Source organism: Lepidochelys olivacea (assembly GCF_965140295.1).
Source record: "Lepidochelys olivacea isolate rLepOli2 genome assembly, chromosome: 5".
Classification (NCBI taxonomy): Eukaryota; Metazoa; Chordata; order Testudines; family Cheloniidae; genus Lepidochelys; species Lepidochelys olivacea.
Window position 1 is genome coordinate 70,503,166 of NC_140415.1, and position 21,046 is coordinate 70,524,211.

General features: G+C 39.1%; 1 protein-coding gene across 1 annotated transcript in view; it reads left to right on the forward strand.

Moving 5' to 3' along the window:
• The window catches only part of MAN2A1 (mannosidase alpha class 2A member 1), a 212,097-nt gene extending 191,262 nt beyond the window's left edge, over positions 1–20,835 (forward strand). The window contains exons 20-22 of the mRNA XM_084629262.1: positions 4,352–4,546; positions 16,261–16,371; positions 17,799–20,835. Coding sequence (XP_084485388.1) covers positions 4,352–4,546; positions 16,261–16,371; positions 17,799–17,951 — 459 coding nt within the window. The 3' untranslated portion in view covers positions 17,952–20,835. The remainder of the gene's footprint in view (positions 1–4,351; positions 4,547–16,260; positions 16,372–17,798) is intronic.
• The last annotated feature ends 211 nt before the right edge of the window (positions 20,836–21,046 follow it).

The window sequence follows — 21,046 nt, forward strand, 5'->3', positions numbered from 1 at the left end:
ATATTTTGAGTTAGGAAATTCTCATCTATAATGTTTACAAATTTGAAGCATGTTTGAAACTGGAAGTATGCAATCAGGCAGCAGAGACCAAAAATTCCATATACTCTACAGAAAAGTACTGTGTTAAATGTAAACTACTTTTAATTAAAAAAAAGGGAAAGTTTAAAAAAAAATGATAAGGTAAGTAAACTGTCTCTGTGCTTGTTTCATTTAAATTAAGATGGTTAAAAGTAGCATTTTTCTTCTGCATAGTAAAGTTTCCAAGGTGTATTAAGTTCTAAACATTTGAAAGAACAACCATAATGTTTTGTTCAGAGTTATGAGCAACCTCCATTCCCGAGCTTCGTAACTCTGAGCTTCTACTGTAGATTGAATTTATGCTCCTAGATGACCAATTCCAGTTCCTCTTGGTTGTTGGTCAGGCTCTTAGCATTGATGTATAGGTAATTAAAGAATTTCTCCTGTTCATGTCCTTTGATTCCTTGATAAATTTTGTTCTCGATATCTTGATTTTGTGCTGAGTGCTGATATCTTCCCTCTTTTTACCCTCCCCTTATGCTATTAATTTAATGCCCTCCTGACTACTCTAGCCAGCATGTCCTCAAGAAGACTGGTCCCCCTTCTGCTGAAGTGGTGACTGGCCAAACAATATAGCCTCCTCTCCCCTGTAGAAGGTGGACCAATATTTCACAAAACCAGAGCCCTACACCACTTACCTAGCTAGTGATTCACTTCCAGAATCCTCTGTCTTCTTTTGACACGTGCAGCAAATCTTCAGTAAAATATATGAAATAATATACTTGAAATGTTTATACCATTGCCTATAATTAAGATTGAACAACCTGTTTGTAATTTAGATGTATGTTTACTTGTTTAGTTCTCAGCTGAATCACATATCAGATGTTTGCTGTTTGTTGTACCCACACACAAAAAAATAATTAAAAAATGTGTTGTGCTGCTAACCAAGAGGAGGAAAAGCAACACTCATTTCTTCCTTCAAAAGTTAGCATGTATCTTATCTGTTGAGAACTAATCAAATATACAAAACATTTGCATTTAAATTGTAAAGCAATTCTGTAGCTTGCTTTAATTTTAATTTGCTGGCACAATTAATTATTTGTATTACAGTAAATGATCAGGACTCCACTGAGATTAATGCTGTACAATTTAATCCTTGCTCCACAGTTTACAGTCTAGGTGTATGACAAGACAGAGTAGGTAGATGAAATAGACAAGTGGGGTGGCAAGACGAGATAACAGTAAATAGTACATTTTCCTATGAGACCATAGTCTTTTTGCTAACTGTATAGCCATTATCATCTGGAGTGTTTTGTAGGCATTACAGCACTGGTAAGTCTTAAGGAGGTACTTGAAGGAGGATGAAGAGACTTTACAGATTTTACAGGAGGTTTGATGGTTGGCATTGAAGAAAAGCACAGAAGTGTTAACGATACCTCCTTTGCAAAGCTTTTTGAGAAAGCTACGGAGTATCCGTATAAGAGCTATATATTATTATTATTATTCTTTGAGTGCTTGCGTTCCATTTTAGATGTGTACACACCAGTGCACTGAAGCTGGAGAACTTTTCCCCATAGTGGTACTTGTTGGGGCAGTACATGCTGCTAGCTGAAAGTATAAAGTGTTAGAGCCGTCCCAATCCTCCTCAGTTCCTTCTCACACCCATGGTTGGTAGTCGGAGTGTATGTGGCTTCTTATGGTCTTTCCCATATTTCCCTTTAAGAAAACTTTCTAGAGATCTTTTATTGTAAGTAGTTTAGTATAGTTGTAGTTTAGATAGTGGTACTTGTTTTTGGCTCAGTTCCCAGGCATGTCCAAGTCCCCAAGATTTAAGTACTGTTCTGGCTATAACAAATTTAGGCCAGTCAGTGATCCTCACTCCCAATGATAAGTGTTTGAGAGAAGGACACATCAGGTATAATAACTGCCCTATTTGTAAGGTGTTTAAAACGAGGAGTAGGACGTTGAGGGAAGTTCAACTTCAAGACATCCTGGTCAAAGCAGCTTTTGTGCTCTCATTTGGAACCCAGGTGCTCAATATGCAGGGATTTGGACTCAACTCCATCTTCGAGTGCACCACCAGACTTGGAAGAGAGTTGAAGAGAGCTGAGCTGGCGAGACGACACCACTCTCCACCTGTAGTCCCATGCAGGAGGCAGAAGTCCAGCCCTTTGACCTCTTCTGTCTGGAAGAAGCCCTCTTCTTCTTTGAGGGCTAAGTCCTCAACACACTCACATAAAATGACCAGTACCGAAGTTAGTTATAGTTAAGATAACTCCTGCAAGGTGCTTCCCAGTGCCGCATTCTAGCAATGTAGAGTTATAGACTCTGGCATCTTACGTTGTACTGCCCACCCACTTTTTAACATGGACGTAGTTCGGGGGCGCGGAGTGGCAGTACCTGTGCTTTGTGGCAGGGGAGCTGATAAGGTGATCAGCTCCCCCACTGTGAAGTGCAGCCCCTGCCGGCAGTTCCAGCCTCTTTCCAGTGGGGGGACTGAAGAGGACCTTAGTCCCCCTTGTCTTGAGGCCCGGACCCTCTCCGTGGCCTGCCCCTCTTCTCTTTCCCTCCAAGACCCTATCCCCTGGCGTGGCCAGAAGTCAGAGCTGAGCTGTAATAAGAGCCTCCCAGGGATTCAGGACCGCTGTGGGGAGCCCTGGACCCTCTACCTGCCCTGGCCAGTGCACCATGGTGGGTGGAGCCGAGGGCTGCTCTTGGGCAGGGGTCTCCCCATAGCAGCCTGGGCTCCCTGAGTGGCTCTTAGCATGGCCTGGCTCCAAGTTCTGGGCTGGCCTGGGGGTGGTGCCTCCTGGAGGGGGGAAGAAGAGAAGGAGCAGGGACATGGACATGGGGAAAGAGGAAGAACAGAGATGAGGCCACGGTTTCAGCAGTGTTGCCTGTGACATTAGCTTCTTGAAAGGTTTGGACAGACCTTGCCTCCTATTAGGGATCCCACACCATCCTGCGATCTGAGTTTGGTTCTTTCCATTTTAACATGGCCACCATTCGAACCTATAGCTACACCCCCCTCTCATCTCTCAATGAAGGTAGCATTCCTAATGGCCATTATTTTGGCCAGGAGGTAGCAGAACTTCAGGCCTTGGTAGCTGACCCTCCTTAGATATTGTTTTATAAAGGTAACATTAGTTGGCATCCACACCCCAAATTTCTTACTAAAGTGGTGTCAGATTTTCATCTAAATCATTCTACATACTTACTAACTTTTTTCCAAAACCTCACACCAACAGAGATAGGGAAAACCTTCATACTTTGGGCATTCATAAGATTTGGCCTTTTATCTGAACAGAATTAAAGAGTTTTTATGGCATCTCCACCCTAAACTCTTGTTCATGTCCTTTGCTGACAGGATGAAAGAGCATCCTGTCTCTTGACAAATGATTTCTTCCTGGATCTCCTCTTGTATTCATCAGTGCTACGATAATGCTCCGTGACCTCAAAGAGTTTTAGCACACTATGAGAGCATAAGCAGCATCAGCTGCTTTTCTAGGTCATGTTCCCATCAGTGATGTTTGCAGAGCTATGACTTGGTCTTCTGTTCATATATTCACTGCTCGTTATGCTCTCTCCTATGCCCTAGGAGACAATGATATGTTTGGAAGAGTAGTGTTGTAGTCCTTGTTTAGGTAGACACCAATTTTCTCCTCCATCTGGAATTGTTAGTCGCCTAAAGTGGAATGGACATGTGCAAACACTTGAAGAAGATGCATCTGAAGAAATGGCTTTTTACTCATGAAAGCTTATGCCCAAATAAATCTGTTGGTCTTAAGGTGCCACTAGACTCCTTGTTTTTGTGGCTACAGACTAACACAGCTACCCCCTGATACTTGAAGAAATGTTAGTTACCTGTTCAGAAACTACTGTTCTTTAAGATGTGTGCACATGTCCATTCCACGATCCATCCTCCTTGCTCTCTACATTGGAGCAACAGCAAACTCTGGCTCCCTGGGCAAAGGAACTGAATGGGGTCAGGGAGGCTCCGCCCCTTCATAACTTCAGTTAGTTGAACAAATGTGCAGAGGGCACATGCTCCACATGAATGGGTACCACTATTGGAAAAAGTTCTCTAGCTTCGGTGCACGGGCACTCAACACACCTAAAATGGAAAGGACATATGCAGCACATCTTGAAGAACAGTTACCAAGCCAGTATGTAACCATTTTTTATTATTAGAGAAGCAGATGAGTAGCTGATTGAGAAGTTCTGTCTTTGTTGTTTCTAAAAAATAATTAATATGTCTTAATTTACAAATTTACATTTAATTAAGGCAGCCATATAAAAACTTAATGCAAAGTGGTTTTATCTTTTTTAATAGAAAGAAGAGAAGTCATCAGTCAGTTTCCCCTCTCTTCTGAGCCATATAACTTCTTCTTTCTTAAATCATCCTGTAATTCCAATGACTACATATGCGGAATCTGATGTCCAACAGATTTTGAATGTCTTTTCTCCACTCACTTCATCCATGCCTTGTGACATGCATGTGGTCAATCTAAGGACAATACAATCAAAGGTATGTTCAAAATATTATTGTTATGAACAAATATATGATATAACTAATGTTATATTCTGGAAAATATTTCATTCTATAAAAGTAAATTATGAATCCACATAAGATGTAGTCACCAGACCTTTCTTCCGCAACAGCTGAAGGATTTCCATCTTCTCACCAGTCATTATTTCTGAAACATAATACAAACATAGGATTTGACATTCCACATCACATATATGTATATTAAGTTCATCCTGCTTCCAGCAGTGGTCAGAGAACTCAGAATATTTCTTGTGTCAATTTATTTTAAGAATACTTTAGTTTGCAACATCATCATAAAGATACAGTGCAGGAGTGTCCGGGAAGAATTAGTAGGGGAAGCAAAAGTGGATGGGAATCTGGGAGGCAGTGACCATGAGTTGGTTGAGTTCAGGATCCTGACACAGGGAAGAAAGGTAAGCAGCAGGATACAGACCCTGGACTTCAGGAAAGCAGACTTCGACTCCCTCAGGGAACGGATGGGTAGGATCCCCTGGGGGACTAACATGAAGGGGAAAGGAGTCCAGGAGAGCTGGCTGTATTTCAAGGAACCCCTGTTGAGGTTACAGGGACAAACCATCCCGATGTGTCGAAAGAATAGTAAATATGACAGGCGACCAGCTTGGCTTAACGGTGAAATCCTAGCGGATCTTAAACATAAAAAAAAAGCTTACAAGAAGTGGAAGGTTGGACATATGACCAGGGAAGAGTATAAAAATATTGCTCGGGCATGTAGGAATGAAATCAGGAGGGCCAAATCACACCTGGAGCTGCAGCTAGCGAGAGATGTCAAGAGTAACAAGAAGGGTTTCTTCAGGTATGTTGGCAACAAGAAAAAAGCCAAGGAAAGTGTGGGCCCCTTAATGAATGAGGGAGGCAACCTAGTGACAGAGGATGTGGAAAAAGCTAATGTACTCGATGCTTTTTTTGCCTCTGTCTTCACGAACAAGGTCAGCTCCCAGACTGCTGTGCTGGGCATCACAACATGGGGAATAGATGGCCAGCCCTCTGTGGAGAAAGAGGTGGTTAGGCACTATTTAGAAAAGCTGGACGTGCACAAGTCCATGGGGCCGGACGAGTTGCATCCGAGAGTGCTAAAGGAATTGGCAGCTGTGATTGCAGAGCCATTGGCCATTATCTTTGAAAACTCGTGGCGAACGGGGGAAGTCCCGGATGACTGGGAAAAGGCTAATGTAGTGCCAATCTTTAAAAAAGGGAAGAAGGAGGATCCTGGGAACTACAGGCCAGTCAGCCTCACCTCAGTCCCCGGAAAAATCATGGAGCAGGTCCTCAAAGAATCAATCCTGAAGCACTTACATGAGAGGAAAGTGATCAGGAACAGTCAGCATGGATTCACCAAGGGAAGGTCTTGCCTGACTAATCTAATCGCCTTCTATGATGAGATTACTGGTTCTGTGGATGAAGGGAAAGCAGTGGATGTATTGTTTCTTGACTTTAGCAAAGCTTTTGACACGGTCTCCCATAGTATTCTTGTCAGCAAGTTAAAGAAGTATGGGCTGGATGAATGCACTATAAGGTGGGTAGAAAGTTGGCTAGATTGTCGGGCTCAACGGGTAGTGATCAATGGCTCCATATCTAGTTGGCAGCCGGTGTCAAGTGGAGTGCCCCTGGGGCCGGTTTTGTTCAACGTCTTCATAAATGATCTGGAGGATGGTGTGGTTTGCACTCTCAGCAAATTTGCAGATGATACTAAACTGGGAGGAGTGGTAGATACGCTGGAGGGCAGGGATAGGATACAGAGGGACCTAGACAAATTGGAGGATTGGGCCAAAAGATATCTGATGAGGTTCAGTAAGGATAAGTGCAGAGTCCTGCATTTAGGACGGAAGAACCCAATGCACAGCTACAGACTAGGGACCGAATGGCTAGGGAGCAGTTCTGCGGAAAAGGACCTAGGGGTGACAGTGGACGAGAAGCTGGATATGAGTCAGCAGTGTGCCCTTGTTGCCAAGAAGGCCAATGGCATTTTGGGATGTATAAGTAGGGGCATAGCGAGCAGATCAAGGGACGTGATCGTCCCCCTCTATTCGACATTGGTGAGGCCTGATCTGGAGTACTGTGTCCAGTTTTGGGCCCCACACTACAAGAAGAATGTGGATAAATTGGAGAGAGTCCAGCGAAGGGCAACAAAAATTATTAGGGGTCTGGAACACATGAGTTATGAGGAGAGGCTGAGGGAACTGGGATTGTTTAGTCTGCGGAAGAGAAGAATGAGGGGGGATTTGATAGCTGCTTTCAACTACCTGAGAGGTGGTTCCAGAGAGGATGGTTCTAGACTATTCTCAGTGGTAGAAGAGGACAGGACAAGGAGTAATGGTCTCAAGGTGCAGTGGGGGAGGTTTAGATTGGATATTAGGAAAAACTTTTTCACTAGGAGGGTGGTGAAACACTGGAATGCGTTACCTAGGGAGGTGGTAGAATCTCCTTCCTTAGAAGTTTTTAAGGTCAGGCTTGACAAAGCCCTGGCTGGGATGATTTAATTGGGGATTGGTCCTGCTTTGAGCAGGGGGTTGGGCTAGATGACCTCCTTAGGTCCCTTTCAACCCTGATATTCTATGAATTCATTCTGTATTGAGGGCAAAATTATCCTTTATTAGTATGTGGCTACCCCCTTGTCAATTTTTCCTCTCTCAATTCCCCCCTTGGGCAGTTGGCCCCTCCTCCATCTTTTAACTCACCACCACCTCTGGGAGCTGGTACTGCGGGCTCAGCAGTGGTCATTGAGGGGTGGGAGTTGAATAGATGACTGTTCCTGGTGGCTGGGTTTGTTGGACCAACATGAAATTGAGGGGTGGAGAGAAGAAGCCACTCTCCTAATTCTGTTCTTGGAGTGCTCAGTAGCCACAGTACCAACAGCAAGGTGGGGAGAAAGTCTGGGAAAGAGTTACCTCTTGAAAGCTGGCCAGGAGAGGCAGCAGATAGGGAGGAAGGAGCTCAGTTGCTCTTGACCAGTCTAGCATGAGCTCTTACTACTTCTTCGAGTAGTGTCCCTATGGGTGCTTCACAGTAGGTGTATCTGCGCCCCTGCACCTCTAATCGGAGATTTTATGTAAGTGTCCATTCAGCTCATACATTCTCCATCTCTTGTGGTCTGCCTCAGGGCTATCTAACTGAGGGGGGGTTCGCCTGCATGGCACTAGATAGCCCCGAGGCAGATCACAAGGCAGGGAGAGCGCATATACAGGCCGAACAGACACTGCTACCTAAAATCTCCGATTAGAGGCGCAGGGGCACAGATATACCTATAGTGGAGCATCCATAGGGGGACACATCTCAAAGAACCATTATTACTGCACAAGGTGAGTAACTTCCTCTTCAATCCTGCCCATCTGTGTTTCTGGTCCTTTTGAAGTGCAGTGGCTGTGGTCCAAATGCCTTTGGAGAGTGAAGAGAGAGCTTCAGCCTGAAGAAAGTGGTTCAATGAGATGTGTAGGTTTGATCCACATAATGTAGTGGAGTAAATCTTTTTGGTTACCTCAGAAGAGTGTCTAGGAGGTTAGGTTATGTGGGTCAAAGTTAAAATTTTCTACTGCTCTCCACACCACTAATTATCGGTCATTGATGACCAGATCAGTTTTTACTTTGATTCAGCTATTCATTGGGAGCTGCCACAAGATCAATACAATGGTTGTTAAGTTCGGGACCTCCACCCTATCCCTCAAATCCAAATTTTTAAACTGCCTTTTGAAGGTTCAGACCTATTTCGCAAGAAGATGATGAAACTCTTAAAACTTAAGGGAGCAAGTTAGCAACTAAATCTTTGGTCTACCTGAGCCTTTCTTCAAGAAGAAAATACTTGATATTGCAGATTTTAGAGTGGTACCATGTTAGTCTGTATCAGCAAAAATAGTAAGGAGTACTTTGTGGCACCTTAGAGACTAACAAATTTATTTGGGCATAAGTTTTCACAGGCTAAAACCCACTTAATCAGATGCATAGAATGGAAAATATAGTAGGCAGTACTTTTCACAGTACGTGAAAAGATGGGAGTTGCCTTACCAAGTGGGGGATCAGTGCTAACGAGACAATTCTATTAAAGTGGAAGTGGGGTATTCTCAACAGTAGAATACCAAGGGAGGAAAAATCACATTTGTAGTGGTAATGAGGCCAATGTAATCAGGATGGCCCATTTCAAACAGTTGACAAGAAGGTGTGAGTAACAGTACGGGAAAATTAGTATGGGGAAACTAGTTTTTGTATTCTTTATTCAGGCCTAATTTGATGGTGTACAGTTTGCAAATGAATTCCAGTTCTGCAATTTCTTGTTGGAGTCTGTTTTTGAAGTTTTTTTGTTGAAAAATGGCCACTTTTAAGTCTGTTGTTGAGTGTCCAGAGAGATTGAAGTGTTCTCCAACTGGTTTTTGAATGTTATAATTCTTGACGTCTGATTTGTGTTCATTTATTCTTTTGCATAGAGACTCTCGTAAGTCTCTACGCAGCCTCCGGCGGGTAGCGAAGCCATCCTCCTTGGGTCCTGTAGTGACCTGTAGGGTCAAGAATGAAGAGCCCAGATGGTTCTGGTTAAGATCCTCTGGCCTTTCTTCTGAGTCATAAAAGAACATCAAAGACTGTCCTTTGAAGGCCGAGGCCTTTGGAAAAGATCAGAACAACACAGGTTGCTGCCCAATCCTTAGAGCTTACTAAGTCTGTCCGCTTTAAGAAGGAAACATTTGAATCTAACATTCAGCTTCCGAAAGTTTCCCTTTCTGCAAGAACAGGGAGATGCAGCCTCAGAGATGGTTCAAGTCTGCTTCCTTGACTAAGCCTGCTTCTAATAAAAGATGTCCATACAGAAGGAGGATTCCTCACTGCTCATCAGATGAACTTTGTCTTGCAATCAACAGCTTTTTGGTGGGATGATTGAAAACTACACACCATTGCCTCCATCCTTTGGACCTTATGTCTTCTCCTTTACCAGTGCCTGGTGCAGTATTACTTCCAACTGTTGAGTACTAAACACACCTGCAAAGGTTGTTCCATACAGTTCTGCACCAGGCCACTTCACTTTCCTTTCCTTTCTTCCTTCCTCTTTGGGGACCCATCTCATGAGAGAGGCGTGTTGGAGGAAGATTTCCTCCATCTATAGTGGGTCATAGAAGAGGTGCCACAAGCACACTGAAGAAAGAGTTTCTAACCCCACTATTTGCTAATCCCCAAAAACTCTTCAGCCCTTTTTCACAGTCACTGTTTCCGTACAATCACACACCCCCTCTTAGTTTCCTTCATTCTTTATTGCTAAATGCATGATCTTGCATTTGGCTGTGTTAAAACACATGGTATTCAAATGAGACCAGTGTACCAAGAGATCTAGGGTGGTCTATATAACTGGTCACCTGATCTTGTAGTTATTTGCTACTCCAGATTTTTTGTCATCTCCAGATTTTTGAAGAATGTTGGGCTAATAGCAGATTCCTGCAGGATCCCACTAGATCATTGGACAACAATTCTGCATTTAAAAATACTTCTTGAGATCTATTAGCTAGCCAGTTTTTAATCCATTTAAAATGGCTGCATTGATTTTTTATAGCGCAATTTTTTATTAGAATGTCACTCAGGATTAAGTACTGCTTTAAGCAGGGCGTTGGACTAGATGACCTCCTGAGGTCTCTTCCAACCCTTCCAAGATTCCAATAGAATCTTCTATGATTCTAAATCAGATGCCTTACAGAAGTATGTATATTATGCCAACACAGTTACCTGTCTCAACCAAACTTTTGATTTGAGTAAAAAGAAACAAAGATTTTTTTTACTTATTTCCCATTTAAAAACAAATTGGTTGGCATTAATTATGTTTCAATCTTTTAGATCTTTACTGATTGCATCCTATATCAGCTTCTCCATGATATAGCTGGAATTGATGTTAGGCTAACCAGCCAATAGTTTCATGTGTCATCCTGTTTTTCCATATGTTTTAAATACTGGCAAAGTATTGGCTTTTTCTCTAGTCCTCTGAAACTTTCAGTGTTCCAAGTTTTGTTAAAAGTCAATATTAATGCTTCAGATAGCTCCTCAGCCAATTATTTTAATACTTTTTGATGCAAGTTATATGGTCCCACTAATTTTTTATAGTTGCCATTTAATACCCTCCCTAATTACTGATGGGGAAAAAAGTATTTTCTTACTCCTGTAAGATATGGATACAGCCATTCTGCTTCTTTCTGAATACAGAACAGAAATATTATTGAATGTCTCCCTTTTCTGCATCATGATGGTTAATTTTACCATCATTGTCTAGTAGCAGATCTGTACCACTGTAAGAATTTAATTTGTTCCTGATATATTTTTAAAAATATAATTGTTTTTTCACCCTACTTGCCATTGATTTTTCACTGATACTTTTAGATTTGTTTATAATTGTCTGTAATTCCTAACTGCTGATGTGTACTCTTTACTATTGACTTGCTTCTTTTTCCATTAGTTACATATTGGGTTTTTGTTTTTGTATTGCTGCTTTCACCTACCCTCTTAACCATGATTTTTTTAACTGAAGAAGACCTCTTTCCTGACTGCGGAATGGGTGTGTAGAGATTGGCATCTAATAAAGCCTTTGTAAACAATTCCCAATTATCCTTCATATTTTATGCTTTAATATTTCCTCCAACTTAGTTTTGCTCATAATTGTTTTTAGCTTTGGAAATGGTCCCTTTTTAAAGCAACAAGTGTATATATTACTGGTCAGGAGTGTATTTTGTTTGCACATAGCAAATGAGATTAGATTATGATCACTTGAATCAAGGCAGCCATCAGTTTTAATTCAGTGATCTTACATCTTTATCCATCAGAATGAAATCTAATATAGAATTATCTGGAGATGGTTGCAATGTTTAAGTTAAGTTATCTATAATTTTTAGAAATTCCCAGGATATTTCTACACCAGCATGAGACCTCCAGCATGTGTGTCCTTGATTGAAATCCCCCATAATTTTTTCTACATATTCTAGATAGATGTTGAATGTGCTGCTTGTCCTGTTTCCTCATCTGATTTGCACAGCAAACCGCACCTGTGCCCCTTTTTGTGATTTATCAGACAGTACGTTGATATATAAGCATTACAGGTTCTGTCTTTCTGAACTATCAATAACTCTAAAACAAGTAATACTATCTTTAATGTGAGGGGGCCCATGTCTTCCCCTTCTGTCCACATCCTTTCCTATATAGGGCTATTTAGTGATTTTAATATTAACAAGCTACCATGATGTTCAACAGGATACGTGGAATCAATAGCAACCTGTTATCTTCTAGTTCAAAGACTTTGTTCCCCTCACATGAGCCTCAAGGACTTAGGATGCGGGGGTGAGTGTTCACCAGAATGTGAGGTGGATACATGAGCCCAGCCCACATCAGCCCTTTAGTGCAGGACCCACCACCTTCTTGGGAGTTAAATTTATAACTGACAACTCCAGGATCTACTCTTTCAAGCCACTGTTCCCTCAGATTTATTTTGACAATGTCATTTACAACAGCTCAATACATAAATTTACTTAGCACTAATTTTGTGATTCTGGATATGTCTCCACTGCAGTTAAAAAGTTGTGGCTGTACTGTGCCAGCTGACTTTGGCGCTTGGGGCTTAGGCTGAGGGGCTGTTTAATTGTGGTGTAGATGTTGGGGCGCAGGCTGCAGCCTGAGCCTTGAGACCCTCACATCTCACAGGATCCTAGAGCCTGGATTCAATCCAAGGCTGAATGTCTGTACTAGAATTAAACAGCCCCATAGCCCGAGCCTGCAAGCCCGAGTCAACTGGCACAGGCCTGCCACGGGTTTTTAATTGCAGTGTAGACATACCCTTAGAGGCCAAAGCAGATGCTCCTTTCAGGAGAGCAATTTGCTAGCCTCATTTTTGTGCTACAGCCCTCCTTCAAGAGGTTTTTACTCCCATCTGTGAACATCTGCAGAGGGAATTCTCTATTTTCCTATCTGTAACTGCTCTCCAGGTGCCACTGCTGATCCAGAGCTTGGATGGGTTGGTTGGGGTTGTGATCCCTTGTGTAACCACAAAGGTGCATGTGTTCAAACAGTGCTTTGTAGAGGGCTCCAGGGCAGTAATGATACGGCACTTGCAAAGTGTAAATCTGCAGAGGCAGTATGCGAAGTGAATAACAGTTGTAGGTATGAAACCTTCTTTTTCCACAGCAAAAACTGCATTACCCAGTGAAATGAATTTCTTGCACAAAGAAGCAGACTTTCCTTTTTTTTCAGAAAATTCAAAGTGAAAATGATAAATGCCATGACTTATTAGCTCACCTACAAAACATATTTATCTGCAATTATAAATTCTTCTACACCACTCTAGCTGTCAATGAATATTTTAGAGAAGTTATAGTGTATTACAATTTTACATATTAAAAAGAACCTTCAATTACAAAATTACAAGGAAAGCATTATTTAGATTTAAGACAACAGAAATCAAAATAAGTCCATGAAAGAACAAGTAAGAAAAATCCTATGATAAAATGTTTCAATTTTAAATTCTTTTCCTCTAAGGAAAAAATGGTAATTCCTAATATTGTAAAACATCAACCTTCCTGTCATACTGCTTCAGGGATATGGAACATTTCTTTAAAAAAAAAAAAAAAAAGTGTATTGATGTAAGATGATATACTATAAATAAATTGGTTTTCAACATTAAAAACTGTTTTTAAATATTCCTTTAGAGCAAATATGTATCTTTATAGTGTTGCTTAAACTTTCCAATAAATGACTATAAGTCTTATGGTAATCACTTGAAAATTGTTTAAATGGCTCTTCTCCACTCAGATCAAAATCTTAGCAGTGTTGCCCTGGGTTCTTGCGTATGAGAATTCATGGCACAGGGCTTTTTTGTTTTTGTTTTTTTCAGCCAAGAACCTGACAGTGTTAAACTGTTGAGGGTTCAAAATTAAATCCTTGTTGAAGGGTTGACAGCTGTACAGAAAAGTTGGGAGATTTGATAGTGCAGTAGCTTAGCAGTTTTTGTCCCATAGTAATGTGTAAAATTTTACAGGACTGAGAATATTTAATTTTTATTGAAGGCTGAGAAGAGTAAAGTAGATTTTCATACATTAATCATAGCAAGCCAAATTCATAAGTGATGTATGGGATGTTGTAAGTTTGATTCCGTTATACTCAGTCACTCCCCTAGACCTAATTACGCTCAGTGTAATTTACATGCTGAGGTGGAGTAAGGAGGTATAGATTAAAGTAGAGGGAAGGCAACTTTTACATCATCCCATTGTATAAATTAGACCTACTTAGACTCCTTTACCCATTGGTAGAATGAGTATATACAAATAGTTCTAGGTAAGGGTATGTCTGCACTGCACAGTCCTTGCAGCAGCTTCTAGAGTACATACATTGCACATCCCCTCTTCCCCTAGCACAGGTATAAATAGCCATGTAGATGGTGAGGCACTGCTTAAGTGAGGAAGGATGCATGTATCACAGCTCTCTACATGCCTAAGCAGTGCCTGTCCCTGTCTCCCACTGCAATGCAAGACTCTGTTAGGATGGAGGCTTCAGCGAAAGGCTCTAGCAGCTGCCTGTTGCCAGAACCTTTTCCTTCTGCCTCCTTCCTGCAAGAGACCTTTACTGCATTATGTAGCTATACACTGCAGTGTGGATGTAGCCTGCATTTTGCTGCGGTGTCTTGCTACACCTTTCCTACATGCTGAAGCAAGTGTTCTGCAGCGTAGGCATAGCCTGTATGATTACTAAGTCATAGACATGCCTATACTTTACTTGAAGTCCATTCATTAACATGTAATTGTTTTTATTAATATGTTTCTATTTTAATAGATTCAAATTCTTAATTAGGATAATTTTTAATTTAAAATGAAGTTGAAATATCCATACCATCATGTGTTATGCAGATGACTACAAGATAAGTCCACTGGATGACTGGCTTGTCATTTCTAGCATCACTTCACCCCTATAGGAAGTCAGGCTTCTGCATCATGAATTTTAAATAATGTTTCTCGAACCTGCTCTTTACACAGACATTGTTATTTTGTGTGCAAAACAAAAATGTTTTGTCTAGTTTTCTGAGTGTAATTTAATTAACTTTGAAATTACGTTTTGAACTAACACTAAGTATGGTATTTCATAGTTAGAAACTCAATATTGATAATTATTTTATCCCATTTATTCTTATTATTGTGCTCAATAATATATTAATACCACATTTTGTGTTCAAATGGCAAAAAATGGAAGGGTCTTATCAGATACCTTTCTGTTCAATTGAAGGACAAGTTATCTTTATTCATTCCCTCCCTTTCCAATGTCCAATTTTTGAAAAAATCTTTTGCCCCTAAAAGGCAGAGCCAGGAAGCCTGTGCACCATAATTCTGTGGTAACTCACTTGGTGGGCTGTGAAGGTGAAAGGAAGGTTGACCTGGCAGAAATTAGGTGGGTTTCCATTGCCTGCCTGATTTCCATTGAAAGTTTTCCCAAAATCTACACATTTCCATAGAAAAGTTAATTGTCAACAAATCTGCATCTTCCAATGAAAAAGTGTTTTTTCAGAAAATTTCTGATTAGCTCTAAAATTGTGCCAATACTCCATAGTCCCAAATGCTTAGGCTCAGTGGCCAAAAAAAAGTATATTTGTACATAAAAATTACATGTTTTGGTGTTTTCCTGTCTTTTCTGCACGATTTGTCATCTGAGTTTATAAGCTCTTTAAAGCAGGTACCCTCTGCTAAAGCTGGTCAGGAATTTTCCAGTGCAAAGTTTTTTCCTTCAGTAAACACCAATTCGTTGAAATCAAAATGTTCTGTGGAAATGTGTTAATGTCTATGAAACTTGTGATGAAAACCAGGCAGGTGTCCTTCAGTTTCCAGCTGTGTACTTTGTCAGCTTGGTCGCCTGGCTCCTCTGCAGCCAGCCAGGCTCCTGGGGAGCACTGGGAGCATATTTCATTTCTGAAACAAAATATTACAGAAGTTCACTTCCATGAAAAATTTTGGAGTTTTGGCTTTTCATTCCAATTTGGGAATTATTTCCCAGACAGCTGTACTGTCTTTCTTTGTTTTTGCAGAGTCCCTAGTAAGCCGGGTTCTGATTGAGGCTTTTTTTTATGCTACTGTAATATAAGCAATTAGCAATAATAATTGTGGTGATTATTACTTGAAGAGGCTTTATATATTAGATCAAACACAACTGAGTTTCAATGAGTACCTGAATTCTCGCATATTCCCTCTTGTGGGTTCTGGGCTCATGTACCAATCTGCACAGTTAATCTCATAGTTGTACATTATTGGTCATAGTTTCTAGTACGCTTTGTAACCGATTAGTAGTTAGGTTTCTAAGCCTAAAGTGTTAAAGCTTGGCAGGGACCAAAGTCATGGTCAGTAATTAAACCTGGAGGCGTGGTTGCATAATTATGAAGCCTTTACTTCCTTGCTTATTCTGGGAAGCCTGTCAATACAGCTATTACCACTACATTTAAATTTGGGACCAGGTTTTTCAGATATTTGAAAAATAAAGAACATTTTTAAAAATCATCTTGCTGCCAATTCTTGCACATTCAGTCTTTTTTACAGCTGTTACATGAAATGTGTTCTGTTGGTTTAGGGAGAATGGTATTCATAACATAAGTGGCTCAGAGGTCAAATCCTAATGATTAGTCTGAGGTTCTAAAAGTCTCCTGTTCGTAGCATTTAGTTTCTAAGGTACGCTTACATTTTGTTTGTTTGCAGGCAGATTCTGGGCCATCTGATGAAGCAGCCTTGATCCTTCACAGAAAAGGATTTGACTGTAAATATTCAAACAAAGACACAGGGCTATTATGCTCTACTACTCAGGGAAAGGTATGTTGAAATATTAGAAGATTTTTAACTTATAAGATAATTTTTGCATACATGCTTAATTTAAAATGTTTTAGAACAGTTACTTATGAATTCTGGTTGAACATTTATTTGTTTGTTTAAAATGTCATATTTTCAGGATGCTTGCGATTTAATGTGTTTTGAAAGCCAAGTGACATGTTCTGTATTGACAATTATATGAAGATTCTGATGTGTGTAGATTAATTTGGCATTGGCAAGTAAAAACACCCTTGTAAAACATTGCCATAAACTTCCAGGTTAGAGTTCAGTCTTATTAACTTTCTGTAAATATGATTTTAAACAAAAAGCTACTATTTGAAATTATTTTACTACAGAAATACTTACATTTAAAACTACATAATATATTTGTCGTCTTCACATATGATTAGTTAACATAAATATGAATTCTCCCATGTGAATGCTGCCTTGAAGGTTGCAGCAAACATCACAGCAACCTAAGCATTTCTATCAACTGCTCTGTGTATCTAGGTACTTGTATGGCCCACATCTCTGTGGTATCCGAACACTTCACAAACATTAATTAATTTACCATCTCTGATTCTTTGATTATGTAATCAGGTTGGGTGGCGGGGGGAGTCATAGAACTTTGTCTGGTGGCAATGAATCCATAAAATTCACAGAGTAGGTTTAATCCAATCTGGAAGTAGTTTACTGAAGGGTTGTCTGGAAGGTTAGTGGGGCAAGATTTAATGTTTTCTTGATTAAAATTTTCATTACAATATTGCCAAACATAATACTTATAATCAAACCTCCTGTGTATTGATACATTTTAATCATTTGCTTTCAAATGTGACACAAAGTGACTACTGTCTAAATGGGTTCTTTCTAGCATAATTTATAACATTTTAAATATGGTCAGTTAGGAATTTTCAGTGACTTTGGTGTTATGATTCCCTGTCATGCATGCTGTTGCTTGTAATGAGATGTGACATAATGATCATTATAAAGGTTTAAAATTAAGTTAACTTAGGGCTTGTCTACACGGTTCTGCAGTGTGCAGTAATTGCAATTGCAATACAAGTTTGAAAGCCAATTTTAAAGTAACTAAGGGCTTGTCTACATGATGCGGCAATGCACACTAAGGTGTTGCACACTGACTGGTCTGTGTTAACCTTGCTGGTGCATACTAAAAGTTCCTTAGTGCACATTCACGTAGTACTGTTTCAAACAGCACTACATTAATGCGTAGTGGGGAACTTGTAATGCACACCAGCAGGGTCAACACAGGCCAGTTAGTGTGCAGTAATCGTGTGCATTAGAATTTATAGAGCAATAGTGCGCATTGCTATATCATGTAGACAAGCCCTTAGTTACTTTAAAATTGGCTTTCAAACTTGTATTAGATTTTCTAAATATCACTGACTTTTATTTAATTTTGTATTTTTCAGATAAAGGTGCACAAACTCTTTAATAAGCTAATCGTTGAAAGTCTTATACCTACATCTTTATCTTTGATGCATTCGCCTCCAGATGCCAGAAATATTAGTGAGATCAGTATAAGTTCTATGGAGATAAACACATTCCGGATTCGACTGAGATGAAACCTGGCTTTAATATTCATATAGTGAAGAGGAATCTGCAGTTATATTTCCTCTAAGTTTGACGTGCAATAAAGAAGCACATTGTTATTCCAGCTTCTGGATACTGTGAGAAAACATGCATTCTAGAATTATTTTTTTGACCAACACAGTGAATAGCCATGTTGCAAACAACTTTTTTGTTTTTACATAAAATACCAACATCAGTATAAGTTAATGCAACACCTGAAGAAATTTCTAAGGTTGTTAACCTCTCGACAACAAATTGAATCTCAGGTTAAATGCTAATTAATGGTTTCTGGGGTTTTTTGTTTTTGAAGGGAGGGGAAGTGGGACTTAAATGACTTTTTTTGCTGATCCTTGATTAATTTATGTACAAATAATTGCAATGTTGAAATCCCTAATACAGCTTGGAACTGAAATGGAATAAAAAGCTCTTCTGTAATAGCTAATGTCCAAATATTTGAAATCATTTATATAAGTGACAGTAATCTCAGTTTATTCCATATTGAATTTCAATTTATTCAATGGGATGGAGACTTGAATTCTGTGGTAAACTGAAAGACAGCAGACTTCGTATTGTAAGCGATGGTAGATTTTAACACTTTTTGCCTTACCATCACTTTGTGAATTTCATAGCTTAAGAAAAGATAGAATTTCAAATTAATCCTGCAATGGAAAATTATAGAAATATTTAATAAAAGTCCCATTTTGTTACTTGACACATTGGGATATGTGCAATTATTCCATTATCATATACAATAAAAAAGTAAATCTGTAATAATCATGAATACAAGATTTTTTACAAAACTCATTTGGATACTGATGTTCTCTGAAATGGGTTTTCTGTATCAAGATTATCATATCAAGATAAATGTGCCTTATTTTTTAATGTGTCCTGTTACTATTTTACTGTTCACATCACTGTTTTGGGGAAAAGGGTAGTTTATATAATACTTAAACTGTGTGTCTTCTATTTGACCATGCTGGCCACACTCTGATCTATGTCCTCCGGCACCAAATTTGTGCTGTGTTTTTCTGAACATTTTGACTATTTGAATGTACTGAAATGGTGTCATAAAACAAAATATTGGAAGACTAAGGAATATTGCCACTGTCAAGGAAACTGCAACTTGATGCAGAGAATTGATAGTGTGTAAGACATAGTTTGCAAAACCCATCATACAATGTATTTGCATTTCACAGATTGTAGTAAACGGTGCATTGAAAATCATGTGCCTATATTTTAAAAATGCCACTCTTCAAACCTAATACTCATGTTTACATATGCTGTCAATGTGTACCTTATTGAGGAATAGCTTCTTACTCCTCTCACTTCATTTTCACCATATCAAGTATTTTGCATTGAGTGCTGAAGCCATGTGAGTATGAAAATTCTTTTTCCCTGAATACAGCTACTGTTTACAATTAAAATATACTAATTTGCGTCTGAGTATTATTCCCTTTACTGATCCTCCTTAATCTTTGTTCCTCTGACTTCATTTTGCTTAGGCTTTATTTATGCATTTATCAGTGATTTTCTTAATATTAATAGATGATAAACCCTTGTAACTGGAAAAGACATACTATCTGCTAACTCTAAAATTGACTGCTGTACTATTTTAATTAGATAATTTTGGTGCTGTGGTATATCAGTTTATATCTTGTAGCCATACATCCAACTTCAAACATAAAATTAAATTTTTATCTTTTTTTTTTTGTATGTACTGTCATGGTTTGGATCTCTCTTTATCATGATTGCATAATTCATAATTAGTTCAATCTGCTAAATATTTTGTACTTAAGAATAGAATATTTAGTAGAATCCGGTGTGAATTATGTCAAGGATATATTGACCACTAACCGTTTATAAAAAGTGAGAATTATATTTGAGGGTATATAGAACAGTAAATTGATATTTTCGTGCAGTAAACATGTACTGTAAATTTTCTTGGTTACAGTATTTGATTTTTTCCCCCTTTTTAGTTGAAATTTACAATCTTTAGACTTGCCAGCAGAAAATTGTGGTAAGATTTTCTATTTTTGTTGCATACGTAGGTGAGAAATCTTCAGAGCACTTTGTGCATTCAGTGCAAAGAGGATATTCAAAATAATATCTTAAATTCTGTTAAGCAGAAAATTAAAGTTTTGATGCAATACATTTTAAAGTATTCTTGCCTATTGGACTTATTTCCAAAGGATCTGTTTCAATATAATTAAACAATGTATTGTATCAGTTTTTCATTTGTCACCAGCTGTACAATCATAATGCCTGAATACTCCTTAACCAGCAGACTTCTGCTTTGTTCTAGTAATTTTAATTTTTTTTATTGGGGGAAAACCTTAAATGCCTTCTGTTTAAGTTATAAGTTATGGTAAGTTATGACTTGAGAGTCAATTTGGGGCCCAGTGTTGAACTCCTTACCTCAATCAAAACTTCCACCAAAGTCAGCAAGCAGAGATTTTGCTTAGGTGATCAATTCAAGGTTGGGCTCTTGCCTTCTTTCCATACCTCCTGTGAATGGTTACTCAATACGTTAATTGTATTATTGCAGTTTTGGTGACATTTTTGGTTTTCTGTGCATTCACTGTGCATACACCATCCAATTAATCATATTCTTTTACATTTTTTCTAATTTTCATAGCTACACTGGTGGTTAAGAGACCCAAGTATCCTTATTTTCCACAAATATGGATTTAAAGAAAATGCTGTTCAAGATATGGTTTCAAACATTGTAATTATTTTCCAGACCAGAGTTGTACCTGTCCTGAGATTTTTTTACATTCCCGTATCTTAAATGTCTTTGATTTTTCTTGTTCATCCTGTCTCTGAAACAAACTGATTTAAATGGAAGGTTTTTGATATTTTCTCTGGGAAGGTTTTATATCTTTTTGGGGAAATGGAATATAAGATCTCTAATAAAAGATAACCTTATGGTGATATGCTGTCTGTGTCATCAATGCCTTGACCACAGTTGATTAAAAACAGAAAATAGAGGTGATTTTAAATGGTTGAGGCTTCAGTAACATTTGATGGGTATAAGGATTTTCTGTTGTGAAATGCGTTGCTAGTGAAGGACGCCTAAAGCCCTTCATTT